Here is a 15,832-nt window from a genome sequence, read left to right as displayed (position 1 = left end):
CCAGATTGAGAAAGAAATAGCCCTCAGTAATGACACATTACAAATCTTTGAACAAAAATGGAATCGGATTAAATTCTCATAATGTTTTGTCCACTTATATACATTTCACTCTAATGTTAGTTTACCTATCTAAAATAGTTATGTTTATTTATTTTTTTTCAATCTGACAAGATCGTTGTGAATATACAACAAAACACACAAGTCCAGTATGCTTTCTTCCGACTTTATACAACTCATCATTTTTCATAACTATCCCTCTGTTGCTCTATTCTTTGCTCTCTATAAATATATATATATATATATATATATATATATATATATATATATATATATATATATATATATATATATATTAGCATACCTTGTATAACATGTCTGAACTTTATTGCTTTGTACAATCACTTTGTTGTATGATCATATACATGTTTACATTATATGTATGATATTGAATAAAAAAACAAAACAATGTACTATAATATAATTGAATCGTTTTGCCATAAGGGTGGATGAAAACTTTAACAAATCACTTTGTTTGCGACACATCGCATTGTCAATAGAAAAAATGTTCCATCGACGTTATGTGATTAATAGTATGTATGCCGCTTGCATATGTTGGGCATTCATATGTAATATATGTTATTTTTAAATGTTGTAGAAAATATTTTCATATCACGTTAATATGTGGAGGTTTATTGTATGCATCTTTCATATTTAACCATTACGTTAATGGCAACCTGTTTCACATACTTAGAAATGTGAACTGAAAGTTTCACTTTTTCCCAATTATTTAATTAAATAGTTCAGTAGTTTGTTTGCCCTTTAATGTATTCTCAAACGATTACGATTGTACATGACAAAACGCCATTTTCAGCTGACTACAAATGCCGTACACAGCATTTTCGGCTACCGGTGTTGTACACTGATAATTAAAAAGTAACGCTACATCAACACTTTAAATTTCAAGCATCGTTGAAGTTCTACAAGCAGATATATGTCAGTAAAAAGCTATCGTGATTAAATCCAGTATTTTTCTATTTCCTAACTTTTTGTACCACGTTGAAATTGACTTATTGATTGCCGTTGTTAAACGTTGCCTGATAATCATGTTTTTCCGTATTTTCCGTTTTTAATGTATACTTTGGTGCTTTGTGATAAGTCTGGGTTTAATGATATACGTTTTACGATCATTAACAGGCTGCATGTAAATACTTCCTTTGGAGCCAATGAAATGTTGTGTACGTGGTATATTTGAGTGTAAAACATAGACCAGTGCATGAAATGGGCATTTTCGCACATGGCAAATTAAACAGTGTTTATTCTGTTGTTCAGTGGTATCACAAACATTGTACAAGTAAAACACGAATGACACCCATGATTAAGCGAAAATAATGCGATATAAAAATTGTGTGTACTTTAAAATACTAGATGAAAAATATGGTATTACAAGATTCAATCGTGTAGATAGTCTCGTAAAGCTATACCTAATGAAAAATGCTTTTTACTGGTTAAAGGATGGCCTTTCTGTTCAATTTGAAGCAAGTACGAGTCTTCGGAAATGTGTTTGCTCGTAACTTATAAAGTGACCTTTTATTTATATTGTATTAATAATTAAGATGAAAATTGTCGCAGGCGAGGAAAATGTTTACAGTAGATGGATGGTGGAAGGTTGCCATTATAGATGTTGCTCTTGTTCAAAATGCCATCTTAACTGTTGTTGTTGTTTTTTTCAGAATAGTTTAGCAATTTACAATCATTTAATAAAACATACGCGATGGCTGACTGCCACGAAGACTGCATGCTCAATACCGGTGAACGTGATATAATCGGTTTATCGAATTTCATGTCCTTTGAGGATATGAATATTTTAGATCGTTCTGCATTTTTCCCATTCAATCACCATTAGTCTAATAACACTGCTTTCATTGGGTACTTCGCATCATTTAGTTTTATATTTAAATCGGACTTCCAGCTCAGCAATGTGTAAACTTCTTAATATCTTTCTTTGAATGTGTTTGCATTCATCAAATGCGCGGATTGTAATACGTCATTGTGTTTCAATTTATCATTATTGTGTAACTGGCAAAACTGACAGAAACTTCTTACATTAATGGAATTTACTTGCACTAGTGTTCCGTATATGTAAATTTTGATTCTGAAAATTATTTTAATACCTTCCTGTTGGTGACAGAGGCGCTGATATAATTATATCTTTTTTTATTCAGGAATGCATTTTTATTATAGCTCTCTGCGTACTGCTATTAACGTATATGGTACTTCGATATTTGAAGAAGTATCTACATGCGGTGTTTTATTTCTTATGTTTTATCGTTATTAGTGCCTAACAAATGTGTGAAGTACTATTCCTGCTTTTGGAGATGTGGTTTGTGTTTGTGACTCTTTATGACTAGTTGGCCGACAGTTGTAAATGTACAGTATTATAATTACCGGTAGACAGTAATGGAAAAAACATCCGACGCTATTCGTTTCTCTCGTCATCTAACGAATATTGGCGTTTGTCTTCGTTAATTGAGTTATACATTTCCAGAGAGGAGATTCATTTCTGCGTTGAATAAGAACAAGTTCATGGAAGTCGCTGCACAATTGATGAAGTTATGGCTGTCCAAAGCGATTCACCCTTTTTTCGGGTGATCTTGGGTCGAATACCTTATATATATATATATATATATATATATATATATATATATATATATATATATATATATATATATATATATATGATAGTGATTTTTTTTTTCAGAAAAGTTGATTTTTCGTTGTATCTTGATTATTTATCATTCAAAATGATGTTTTACCTAATTAATATCAAAGCCACACGCTAACCACCTGTGTAGAAATGTACATGTATTTCTATCGAGTAGTTCGTGCGCTTACGTGATAAAAGATTCTTCGATGCAATTCACTACTGTGTTATATATTGCAAATAAGTATGCAATAATAATAATTGTTTGTTGCTATCATCGAAATATTAGTATTTATCTTTAATCGTGTGTAATACGTTATGGATCCCTATAGTTAGAGGACTTATCGACACCAATAATTTAGTGTATTTATTTATTAAGAGGACATACAATGAAAACGTGTCGTACAATTTTCTTTTGAACGTTAATAAGAACAGCTATATATGAATGGTTATGCTATTAAGAAGAAATACTGTATCTTAAATATTTAAACGACATATGCACGATTGTTTTTACCCACTTACATAAATTTAACATTACGTTACATTTTTTGGCATGTATAAGTACTGGAATAACAATGTCTGTATGTATTTTGCGTCTATGGAAACATCTATTTTTATATATTACACAGTATTAGTTAGCAAAAAAAGAGAAATACACCGATTTCCTAATTATAATATTTTACAAAGCGAATTTTCTAAATTTCAGGATTTATCACCATACTGTTTCCCTTTTTAGGTTGGTACAACTACTTTGATAGATAGTATGTTGTTATTTTGTTGCAAGGCATTTCTTTCATGGTTTATTGTAAATAACATTTCATGCGCCTTACACTAGGCATATGTGTTTTTACTCTCCTTTTGCCCATAACATCTTTCTGATGCTCGTCTCTGTATTGCGTTATAGTGCACAACCTAAATGATACACTAATGAGTGTATTATCTCGCTAACATTATAATTTGAAGTGACATCAGCGGATAAACGCATGTAGCCCAATGAAGACGTTGGTGCGGTTGATGTCATAACATCTAAAGACGTCTGATAATCAACCTTTGAAGTGCCTCGTATAAACAATGTCACTGTCAACAGTTTAGCATATCATTGCGAAGTATATATACGCTATATGTATAGTATTTTTTATTATTTTCTTCGAATTCGTTTTTTTAAGAAAACAAAAACATTTAAGTGACCAATTAGAAAAAAAATGTGAATTGTATTACAGGCAGTAGTTCATTTCTCGTCGTCAATTTTGTCATATTACTAGTTTTAGATAGTGTTAGCTTTCAATATACTTCTTATAGAAAGACTGCATATAAATTGGTCACATTGCATCAATAAAAGAACTAAATAATTATATTTCGCTCCTGTATGTGTAGCTAAAGTCGCTCTTTCTTTTAATATATCTTATTTTTACTTTTAAAATGAGCTAAATATAGAAAATATTCGTGTTATCAGAGCACATTATAGCGTACATACCATTTTAGACTACTAAAGTGACAATGTCCCGTCTCATTGCATGATCAGTTTCCTGTATCTATTTTCAGGTAGATGTCCCTGATTCCGACAGAGCTTACAGCGACAAGCACTGGACATTCCTCCCGAAGCCTACTTTCCTAAATTAATTGTGAATAAAGTTTAACGTCTAGCGGTTGAGTTAAACTATTTGTCGCTTCACGCCACATCCGTAGCATACTTGGATATATAACTTCGTCTTTGCAAATAAAAAAAAACTTACCTATGTATTTCAGTCAATAGAAGGGAAATGGTATATACTTGTTGCAAATTAGCACACGTGTCTTCATCTACGATTCTCTTCTCCAAATTGCTTCTGTCCAGGTTCTGGTATTTGTCCTTTCTCTGTTCATTTAAATAATACAATTATTTAATTGTTTTTCTTCAAGAGGACATGTAGAGTATAGCAGTGCGATCAAGAAGACCATGCAAAATATCGTTGTTCTAGTACATTATAAAAGAGTTTCGGAGAACATTTTGATACCTCTAAAATGTTTGTAAAGGCCTGATGTATCGGAAATTGATGCAAACATTTATAAAAATGCATTATAAAAACATCAACATTTGATAACAGCAAACAAATCGTTTTACGATGGCAACAATCGTGTATAATAAATCAGCCGTTTTGGGCGAAATAACATTAATGACGCCAGCTTTTAACGCAAGTCCAGCGTCAACGTTCAACGTAAGCGTCACACCCTTACCGTCTGCGCGCTGCATGGAAATCCTTAACAGTTCCTCGGGACGCCCACCGATGTATAAGCCAATGGAGCGATATATAATATCGGCCGTTTTGTTCCCATTTCCGTGTTTAACTATTTTGGGGAACGTCATGGTTATCGTAGCCGTGTTAACACATAAACGTTTGCAGACCGTGACTAACGCTTTCGTTGTCTCGCTCGCTATTGCCGATATCATGGTTGCCATATTAGTGATGCCTTTTGGAATTTATCAACAGTTAAATAATAAAAACTGGCAATTAAGTCGAACGTGGTGTCTCATTACCGTCTGTTTTGACGTCATGTTTACTACAACGTCCATTTTTAATCTTTCATGTTTAGCCATAGACCGCTATCTCGCCATATGTCGGCCATTTACTCACGAACTATTGACTCGGCGTAAGGTGATATTAATGTTATTGTTTTGTTGGAGTGTGCCGATACTAATTTCATTCGTGCCTATATTGTTAGAATGGAATCATATTGGAATAGAGGATTACGTGAACTGCGCCTTTCCACCGGATGATCCTTCCCAGTGCACTTTTATCGTCAACAAAGAATTCGCGCTTATATGCTCTTCCATAGCTTTCTACGTTCCGACTGTTTTCATTGTAATATGCAACGTGTATATATTCCGAACCGCCAGAAAGCAAGCGATGCAGATCAGAAGTTTGGAAGTAACCGCGCATAGACACAATCGGAAGGGAAATTTAAAGCACGAGACCAAAGCCGCTAAGACGATCGGAATCATTATGAGCTGCTTCTTGATCTGTTGGCTCCCTTTCTTTATCATGAACATAATCGATCCGTTCATTGGCTACACAATCCCCTACAATATTTGGGCCGTAGCACTGTGGTTAGGCTACATCAATTCCATGTTAAATCCGTTCCTATATTACATTTTCAACAGACATTACAGGATGGCGTTCAGACGCCTGCTGTCATGCAAAGTTTGCCGTGGCATCAGCGAGTTCCAGGATGACGTCGTTCCCAGTACGCTATGCGCGGAAATGTCCCATTCGGCGACCGCCAATTTTACTCAAACCTGCACAACGGATGACATTCCATACCACACAGCCACTTAAATTTCAACGACGACTTGTGACGCACGTAAGAGGTGAATGACACGTGGCCTGATCTGTCCATACAAGAGGAAAAGGCGATAACTTGGAAAATGTATCATCTCTTGTTTTAACAAGATATAAAGAATACAATTGATAAAGCATTATGCATAGATTATATTTAATACTTTACTAAAACCGGTAAACGGATTATACATTATAGGCTTGTTGTTTGCATGGAGAAATCCCGTAATTTTTGCTAATTCAAATTTTAAATGTATAGGTTATTTAACAAACCTATATTTGATTAAGAAATAATTTAGATCTTATGTAGACATTTTTTTAAACACAGTTCATATCAAAATTAAATATTTCCCCCCTTAAGAATGACATTACAAGTGTTTAAGTTTTCCTAACATGAATTTATGTTAAGTAATGTCTGTTAATGTTGAATAAATGATAGATTTCAAGTTTACAAATTTTATTTTATGCTTTCCGGTGGTTTATAGAGAAATATCAGTGAAATAAAACTGGTATTCCACTGTTTTAAACAGTCAAAAATAACAGTGAAAAATATCGATATTTATCACTGTTTTACTGTGAAATGACGTCATTTTTTGAACGAAATGACGTCATAAATCCAGTGAAAGTATCCAGTTTAACTCATTAAAGCGGGTATATACGATTTTTTATATGTGTTTAATTGTAATATATTGATAAAATATGTTACAATAACACAAAATAGGCCAGAAAAATTATACATTAAAGCCGATTTTCATAAAATGCAGCAAAGACAAATTAGCGCCCCGAGCCGATAGTGACGTACATATTTTCCTACAATAACCGAAGCATTCGTCTTTGTATTAGGATCGGAGATAGTGTTCGTGTGTCGTATGAATAGATATCGTTGCAGAATTTCAAATAAACCGTTAAACTAAGTTTAGATGCACATCGTACATGTATGGTATACATGCTGGCGAATTCGGCTGTACAGCCGTTTTCAATTTCAGAATTAAATATCTGGCTTATTTCGCATTTTTCGACACATGTTCTTCTTAACTTTTATTTTAATTTATATTGCAATATATATATAATAAGTTTTTTACACAGTTTATATAAATTCATAAATATTTGACTAAATCGTATATACCCGCTTTAACAATGTAAATAAACGGTGAAAAAAGCATAAAATAAAAAGAAATTGGTTGGATTCGATGGAATATCGATTTTATTTCACTCGAGATCATAGAAAATATATATTTTCACTCGTGGCTGCGCCACTCGTGAACATATTGTTTTCTATGATCACTCGAGAAATAAAATCGATATTCCACCGAATCCAACAAATATCCTCTATGTACACAATACTTCCTGGACGACCTAAAACAATTTGTCCCGCGTATTAAGGTTAGAAGTACAATTTTTTATTTAAAAAAACATGGTCAATCGGCGTTCTAGAACATAAACATGTGTACAGTTCATACATTTTTACTTGGATGACATTTGGAGTTTGTATTCTAACAGTTTTCATCAAAATAATTTATAATACGGATGTAAATCAATTATTGATGAACAATTAATTTTCATAACAACTTGATATAAAGGCTTTATGATCATTTAATTCATAAGCCGCTTAAATTTTTAGCAAATTCGTCAAGTAGACGTTTACGTGCATAATTTGGATGTATGTGAGTAATATAGCACACATGTTATAATTTTAAACGTGTGATATTCATATGTAGCTTGTCCTTTTGTGTGTTTTTGTACTGAGGTATCAATACATGTCTAGACTATTTTACCTGAAACTCGAATGCGCATTGAGAATTTTTTACAATATCTTAATTACTTAATAAATAATATATGTATTTGTAAAAACTGTTTTATTTGTTTTATTTTGCTTGGATAAGTAGGTGTATTTTTGCTTAGTAATTTAAACAGTATGATTATACATTTTAACGATAATAAATTTAAATCAAGACCTATGTAATTGTATACATGCTGAGACGAACACATATAACATAAGGGATTCTTTAATACCAAAAATATTTGAGATCGGATTAGAAGTTGAGAATTATCGATATATTTTAATGAAATTATGAGACATGCCATAAGTTGTAAAAGCACAATAAATAATTTGCTCAAAATTGAGTAACAAGACTTCGCCCATTTAAAGAAACTGTAGAATTAGGCTGCACAGCCCGGTTAGTTGAGCACGGCAAATTTGCGAGGCCCTTGATGTGGTGTTCATTATAAACATCTCGTATCTGTACCTCTTAGTAAACTTCTACATTTCCATTGTCAAATTCGTGATATTATGTTTATTATAGTGTGTTTTTTGTACTCGATTTAGGTATTGTTTATGATTTAGTATTATTGTCATGCTCATAACGAAGGAATATGTGTATATTCAGAAAAATCAGTAAATCTGAATGTGTTTTTTCAGAATACTATGACGGTTTAGCTTTTTCAAGATGACTGTGTAAAAACACAAAACAGAACACAACGCTTGCTATGAGGACACACTTTTATCAATGGTGATGTCCTTTCGGAATAGTAAATAAACACCAATCACGAAATTTTATTCAAATTTTATTCAAAGTATATAACAGTGTGTTTCTTTGGTAATATTAAAATAACGATTTTAATTTCCGCGATTGCAATTTAATTTATGTCACAATTTGAAATACATATAATTTTAATTTGAAGCGTAATAAAAGATACCTATTGTTAAGGATACACATAACCACGAGTGTCATTTCATCATGTTCAGAAATTAACTCACCATTTTTTTATTGATTTATGCACTTATTGTTTGTTTTTCATTTTCGAGTTAACAATTGTGTATTTATAAGAGTATTTATTTATTTAATTATTTATTAAAACAGTTTACTCGTGTTGTTGTCGTTTGTCCTTTTATTACATTGTCATCTTTTCTCATGTTGCAAATAAATGTTCAATATGGTCATGATAGTCTTTCATATGAAACGAAAACATATTATTTACCTATCAGCTGTCTTATATCGTGTAGGGTATGCACGAGCCTTATAATTACTAAAGCATCAGATTATAACGCAAACGTTCATGTTAACGACCCCCTTGATATAAATTGTAAGTGGACAATGTTAATTATGCGCCAGTAAAATATAAGCGAGGTTTTTATGTGGTTATTGTTTTGGTAAACATGGGTAACAATTTAGGACCAATCACAATATGTGATTCGATTAAAGATAGTTTTAACATAAGCGGATGTTTAACAGGGTTTCAGCAAAAGTGCACGTTGCGTAATTTTAGTTAATATCAAAATACGAGCCTATTACTATTTCATTCTTCACATAATATTTCTTTTGCATTAACTGTGATATATATATTATCTGCAGGCATATTATGAAAAGTATAAATTTAATGGATCGAAAAGCAACAAACCTGGCGAAACACCCCTCAAACACTCTTTTGAGTCAACATGCAACGACTGTTCAAAATATGTAAATAAATCTTCCATATTTAATTCATAGGCAATGAAACCACGCTTAAACCCTACTGGTACATCATTAACGTTCGCCCCCTTTTATGATACAACACCCTCTTATCTGCTAATGATTTATTCATTAATATTGACACCGTCGTTACAATAGTTTAGCTCAGTGTACACTAATTGATTGTATTTTAATTAGGATACATCTTATTCAAATGCACGCTGCCTGATGCGTGTTCTGTTATTTTTAATACGAACACACGAAAACAATTAAAATATATACATAATTTGTTAGACAATTTTGAAATGTGTACTTAGTAACGATCTTATTTGAATTAGATTCGATTTAATAATTTTCATGTAAGACAGCTTTTCAGTATTGTGTTGCCTCATTGTCGGTTTAGACGTTCATTTATTGATGTACATTACCTTTATAAACACAATACAAACATTACATACGGTTGACATGGGTAACATTCTGAATGACATCGTGAGTACATTGTTTATTGACATTTTCTTAAGAGATTAAAGTTGTTATTATGTTCTTATCATGTGCGTTTAGTGTGATGCATCACGCGTTTGTTAAATTCATAATGTTTACTCTGTTCGGTTCGATTTGTGCGCATGCATCAATACATATACGAAACTTAAAAACATAATTGCTTTGAGAGAAAATACTGTTACAGTAGTGATCGAAATTTCTTAGGTAACTCTGTTTTCAACTAGCAGTTGCCGATCCAGTATATATTAAAGTTTTATAGTTTCAAACGCAAAAAGGTTTCTCATGTCCTAAGCAATCGTGTTATGTGTTTGTTTAATGAATTAAGCTAAAATAATTTTTTAGTAGTATTTTCTTTACAATATATATTAAAATACATCGTTACGTAGTTTTTTATGGTTTACTTTAAATGATATTATTGACGTTAGCTTACAGGTTAATTTCTTATATGGAAAGAGTGATGTATAAGGTGCTGAAACAAACTGACACTCGTCTGAAACCTAATGGACGTTTTTGAACATGTACGTTCATTTCTTTCCAGTTTATCGTATACATACGTGTCCTTATCTTAAGATAATGATGTTTTACCCAGCATCGTTTCAACTTGGTTATTTCTTGCCTAATCTATGCCTCAGATCGGAAATAGCGGTCGAGTCTGGTAAGCATGTATTGTCGTACCCAATCATTCAACACTTATGTTTTGACTAATGGAAATATTCCATGCATTCCGTTACCACTCGCGGACGCCCACGGCGTACCGTAGACATACATGCTGTAATATACCATACAAACATTCTGCAATATACCATACATATATGTTTTCCGAAGTTTGCAATGAACCGGGGAGTAAGTATAGGTACTTTCTGTGCTAACTAGAATGCCAAATATCTATGACCATGGTATTATATGACTTATGCGCTTACCTGTCATATGGACTGTTGGTTTCAATTACGGACTTGTTTTATAGCATCTCAGTTATGAGAACACTATAACAACATGACATGTGTATGAATACTCGTATATACTAGTTATAAATCATGGAACTACATAGCGTGTATGTGTTGGTATTGGTAGGTTGTCAAGTTTAATTCATGATTGGTAAGAAATATTAGTATTTTTACGAGTGGCACCACTAGTGTAAAACAAGTGTGAAATCGACATTGGTTGATCTATACACTTGATTGAAAAAAAAATTGCGGTTATCTTATAATTTCACTGAGTGAAATCATTCATAATCTTACATTTTCACTGATATCGTTTACTTTCAGCAATAATATTCCTAATATCACTGACAGCGTGTAATACATTGTTATCTGCTGTAAGACAAATTATTCAATTTTCGTTACACTAAGTCATTGTTGTTATATTATAAGTCTTCAGGTCTCTCAGATGTTGAAATAATTCTTAAAGTGTAAATGGATATTGGTCACGTGACATTAATTAAGGATAGTATATACTGCTATCATGTTTGTGCAACTGAAGACGCATTTTGAATCTATTTAATAATGATGACTCTAAACACGTGTTTTAAATTAAAGCTAATCGAAACGTAAAATACAAATATTGTCTACTTAAAGTTCAATTAAGTTACATATTATATGTGTATTGTGTCAGGTAAAAGTCGCCATTTGACCGGGCATTAGGATGACAACCACCGGGCAATCCTTATCAAGCCTACTTCACGTAATAGGTTTTTCAGATATTATTACGCCTATCAATTGATTTACTCTTCGGTCACGTCACTTCACATTACCGGCAACTACATATAGCTTAAGTCGGCTTTGAGAAACAAAAGCGCAAACTCGTGCTTTTGTATCAATGCACAGAATGGAAATGGTACATCAGTGTCGGAAATTAACCGACGTGTTTTCATCTGCGATAAGTCCTTTCCATAAATCGCTTCTGTTCGGGTTTTATACATTGACCTTTCGATATTCTGATTTTATTGAAGAATAAGTTGATTGCTTTATAAACGAACCCAAAGGGTAAAGCAATTCAATCAAGATGACTCGAACACGTTTTGTTTCTCTAGTACAAGTAGAAAGGTTATTGGGAGAAGTTTGTTAATGTGCGTGAAAGTGTTCAGAAGATGAGAACTTAATGCAAACGTAAAGCGGTCTTATTAGAATTATTTAAGAAATATATAAACACAATTGATGACATTAAAAATCCATATAATTATAACAACAATCGTGTAAAAAAGGTCAGCATTTCTCGATGATATAACGTTAATTACTAAGACGTTACATCCTAAGTAACCTATACTTTTAACGCGCACCTCACACAATTAGCGTCTCACTTTTACAATGATAATGCAATAGTTCTTAACAACGTACGAGCAAAACCATCGATATATAACATCGACAGTGCCATACCTTTTCCGTAGTTCACTGTTTTGGGAAACGTCAAGGTACTCGTATCGGTTTATAAAGCACTCACGTTTGCAGACCGTGACTAACGCTTTCATTGTTACTCTCGCTATTGCTGATATCATGTTTTCCATATTAGTAATGCCGATCGGAATTTATCAACAAGTCAATAATAAAAACTGGCATTTAGGTCGCAAGTGGTTTCTAATCACGATTAGTTTTGGCGTCATGTTCACAACAACAAACATTTTTAAAATATCATGGCTCTCGCGCCATGTTTGGTCATTTACTTACGAACAATTGGCTTTATCAAATGTGATATTGATGGTATAACTTTGTTAAAGTGTGCTTATTCATTTATGCATTTATTGCTACAATGGAATCATATATGAGAAAATAACGTTCCAACTGCGCGTCCGTCATCAAAAAAGGATTCGCACTTTTTGCTATTCACGAATTAGTCCCACTCACCCTCCACTCGAACCTACATACCGGACGGTATAATATTCCTAACGGCAAAATAGGAAACAGCGTCCACTTGTGACATACAAAGAAGGAAACGGAAGCATTATGTGATACTTTCTTAAAAAGGTTAAGGAGAATTTCTTTAAGTACAGACTTTTGGTATGAGTCTACGACAAAAATAAGCACATATAATATATATATGTTTAAGTTCGCTAAGAATATTTATAAATAACTATTGTTTGTTTATTTAGATAAATATCAAAATATACATTTTAAGCCTTGCCAAACAAACAAAATTCAAATAAGTATAGTTTAAACTAAGTTATTTTAGCTTGATTGCTTCGAAAGAAAATGCGTATTGAAACAATACCTCGATACTATTGCCTGGATCAAACATGTACTTGATGTCTTTTGGGAGATCTTTAGAACGCTCCTACAGTGGAGATCGACCCGTTGATCTGCCAGTCGCTAGGTGGACACCATATCCTCTACGCCACGGCGACCTTTGAATCCAAATGAAAAAAAGCTAATTTACTGTTAACGTTTATTTCATTAACCGTTGATATGATAGTACGCTGTTTGTTTGCTTCGTTATAATTCTGTTGGAGTGTAGTCATATTTATACATCTTTCTACGCAATTAAATGTGTTTTAAAAATAACATTATTCGATTCAAAACAAAATCGATGTAAATGCGTTACGTTTTATTTCTATATAGACATTTTAAATAAAGAAGTCAAACCTCAACTCGATATAGCTAGTATATATTTTCACCGAAAAAAACGTGAAGGGCATGTTTGGCTTGATCTTGACTTTTTAAAATTTGAATCCATAAATTTTTAAGGGGGTTTGTTTAAACATACCCATGTTGCTCGACCATATCTTCGATAAATTTACCATCTACGAAAGCGGAGCAAAAAGCACATATCGCGCTAGACCTATGAATTTCGTGATCTTGCATAACTTATTTAAATGGTTGTATAGTGTCTGATGCATGTACGATTTTGACTCAACTAAAGGCAACTGTAGAAATTGGCAAATGTTACAAGTTGTTAACATTATTTTAATGGACCTTGTATGGCAAAGTTGCATATGAGACCGGCTTTTAAGACTTGTTTCTCATTTGCATGCATATACTTTGATTGGTTTAAAAAAATGAATTTTACACAAATAGGATTGATTAATGTTAACACCAATATTCAAAAAAAAATGAAAATACACATGAAATCGAATCGTGCTCCTTTGCGTTGGTTCCATGACATTTGAAGATGAAGAATGAGATTATCCACTTCCATTTGCATTCGATTGTCAGTATAAATCAGCTACATCTTTCAACTCCGAGTGGTTATTTTACCGATGGCGAAGTATGCACTTTGAAGTAGGAAAACAGTATAGTTTTACTATATTTTGACTGTTACCAGTAAGACAAATCATAATTAATATAAAAGGTATATGTTCAAGCAAATGAAGCGAACTTGTCCCATATTATATCTCAAACTTAACAATTAAAAGGACACTGACGGAAGGTATGTTTTCCATTTAAAACACTTCTTACTAGAATTTAACATGAATAACACTTTCAAATTGGTAGTTGGAGTTATTCTGATATGTGGCGTGAACAGCTACTAATTTGTATGCCTTAAATGAAATGGCAATCACCGGATATAAGCAATTATCAGCATCTACAAATAAGAGGCAAATGTCTGTGTGGGTGTAATGTAATTTGGTGTTATGACATTGGTTGATTTACTGTCTTCATTTTGATTTGGACAGAATAATTTTATGATCAATACATTTAATAACCCACGTCATTCAAAAATAAAAGAATATCTATACTACAAATAGTCAATATAAACTGAAACACCTATGATACTTTCTGACATGTATGATCTAAGTTACCTTCAGTGCATTGATTAATTCATGATACATGAATATGTGGTTCGTGTTTGTTTTGTCAGAATCGTCAGAAAATGCCCTAAGTCGCCTGCGGTGTGGAGTTAATTGACAGAAATGGAAAATCAGTCGCCCAAATGTTGTATATCTTCACCTATAACATAACGTAGGCTCGGGAAGAATTTTCTGCTGGTTGCATGCGTTCTAATACGATCGCAATTGAATGAAAAACGCAATTATGGCTATATTTATTATTATATTTGTACGCAGAAAACATCTTATTGTCCTTGGGAAAAAAAATCAGTTAAAATAGCTTTCTACAGCAGTCGCTAAAAATGTAATGTTTTACTCGTTAACAAGGACTTCCAAATACTTATATACGATAGTGGTGCTTATTAAGTCACGTTACGAGCTCTGAAAATCTAGAGCGCTCATCGAAGCGAATATTTCCCATATTTCTCTATTGCCATGCATTTATAAAACATATAAATACACTACACTTTACCATGTGCACAATTAAAAGTGCATATGATGAACAAGTCATGTCATATACATTTAAAAAAGCAAAGCCATTATGTGTATTGTTTTCAAAGCTGCTTTTGTATTTTGGGGTTAACATATCCTCTGTATACAGTTTCTGCATGCTATATGCAGATTGGATATTGTGTTTATTTACGTTATTGATTGAGCATCTACGGATATCGTGTCTTTGCGAGCAGCACTCGTCGTAACGTAACAAAACGATCGATTCGTTACTCTACAGCGTTTACGAATTCAAAATATAATGAGTAGTACTGCAATTAATTAAGTACATAACAAAGTTAAGTCTTAATAAACTGATTCTGTAAATAAGATGTTATTGTGATTGACCAAATGAAATTGAGAAGAACATTTTGCATATAGCATAGCTACAGATATTGAATCGTTGGCACCAATTAAGAAAACATGCTTTGATGACTAGCTATTTATGCATACAACAATAAACGAAAACTATTGCCTTCACCATTAGAAAATTATTCGTTTCCAACATTTTTCTTCCAAATGAACTACATATATATATAAGTTTTGCCTTCGGTATTCGGAGCGGAACATATAATACGACTATTTGTGTATAGAATATATATATATATATATATATATATAT

At 32.6% G+C, this 15,832-nt stretch overlaps 1 protein-coding gene across 1 annotated transcript; it reads left to right on the top strand.

Moving 5' to 3' along the window:
• Positions 1–4,854: 4,854 nt before the first annotated feature.
• On the top strand, positions 4,855–6,015 carry LOC127840640 (5-hydroxytryptamine receptor 4-like). Its single transcript, XM_052369052.1, has one exon. The coding sequence runs from the start codon at positions 4,855–4,857 to the stop codon at positions 6,013–6,015; it is 1,161 nt and encodes a 386-aa protein (XP_052225012.1).
• Positions 6,016–15,832: the final 9,817 nt, after the last annotated feature.

Source organism: Dreissena polymorpha, chromosome 8 (assembly GCF_020536995.1).
Source record: "Dreissena polymorpha isolate Duluth1 chromosome 8, UMN_Dpol_1.0, whole genome shotgun sequence".
Taxonomy (NCBI): domain Eukaryota; kingdom Metazoa; phylum Mollusca; class Bivalvia; order Myida; family Dreissenidae; genus Dreissena; species Dreissena polymorpha.
Note: the sequence above shows the minus strand (reverse complement) of the source record. Positions and strands in the feature narration are given on the sequence as shown.

Excerpts from the sequence above, each read along its gene's own strand:
- LOC127840640 (XM_052369052.1), top strand. The coding sequence starts at position 4,855 with ATGACGCCAGCTTTTAACGCAAGTCCAGCGTCAACGTTCAACGTAAGC.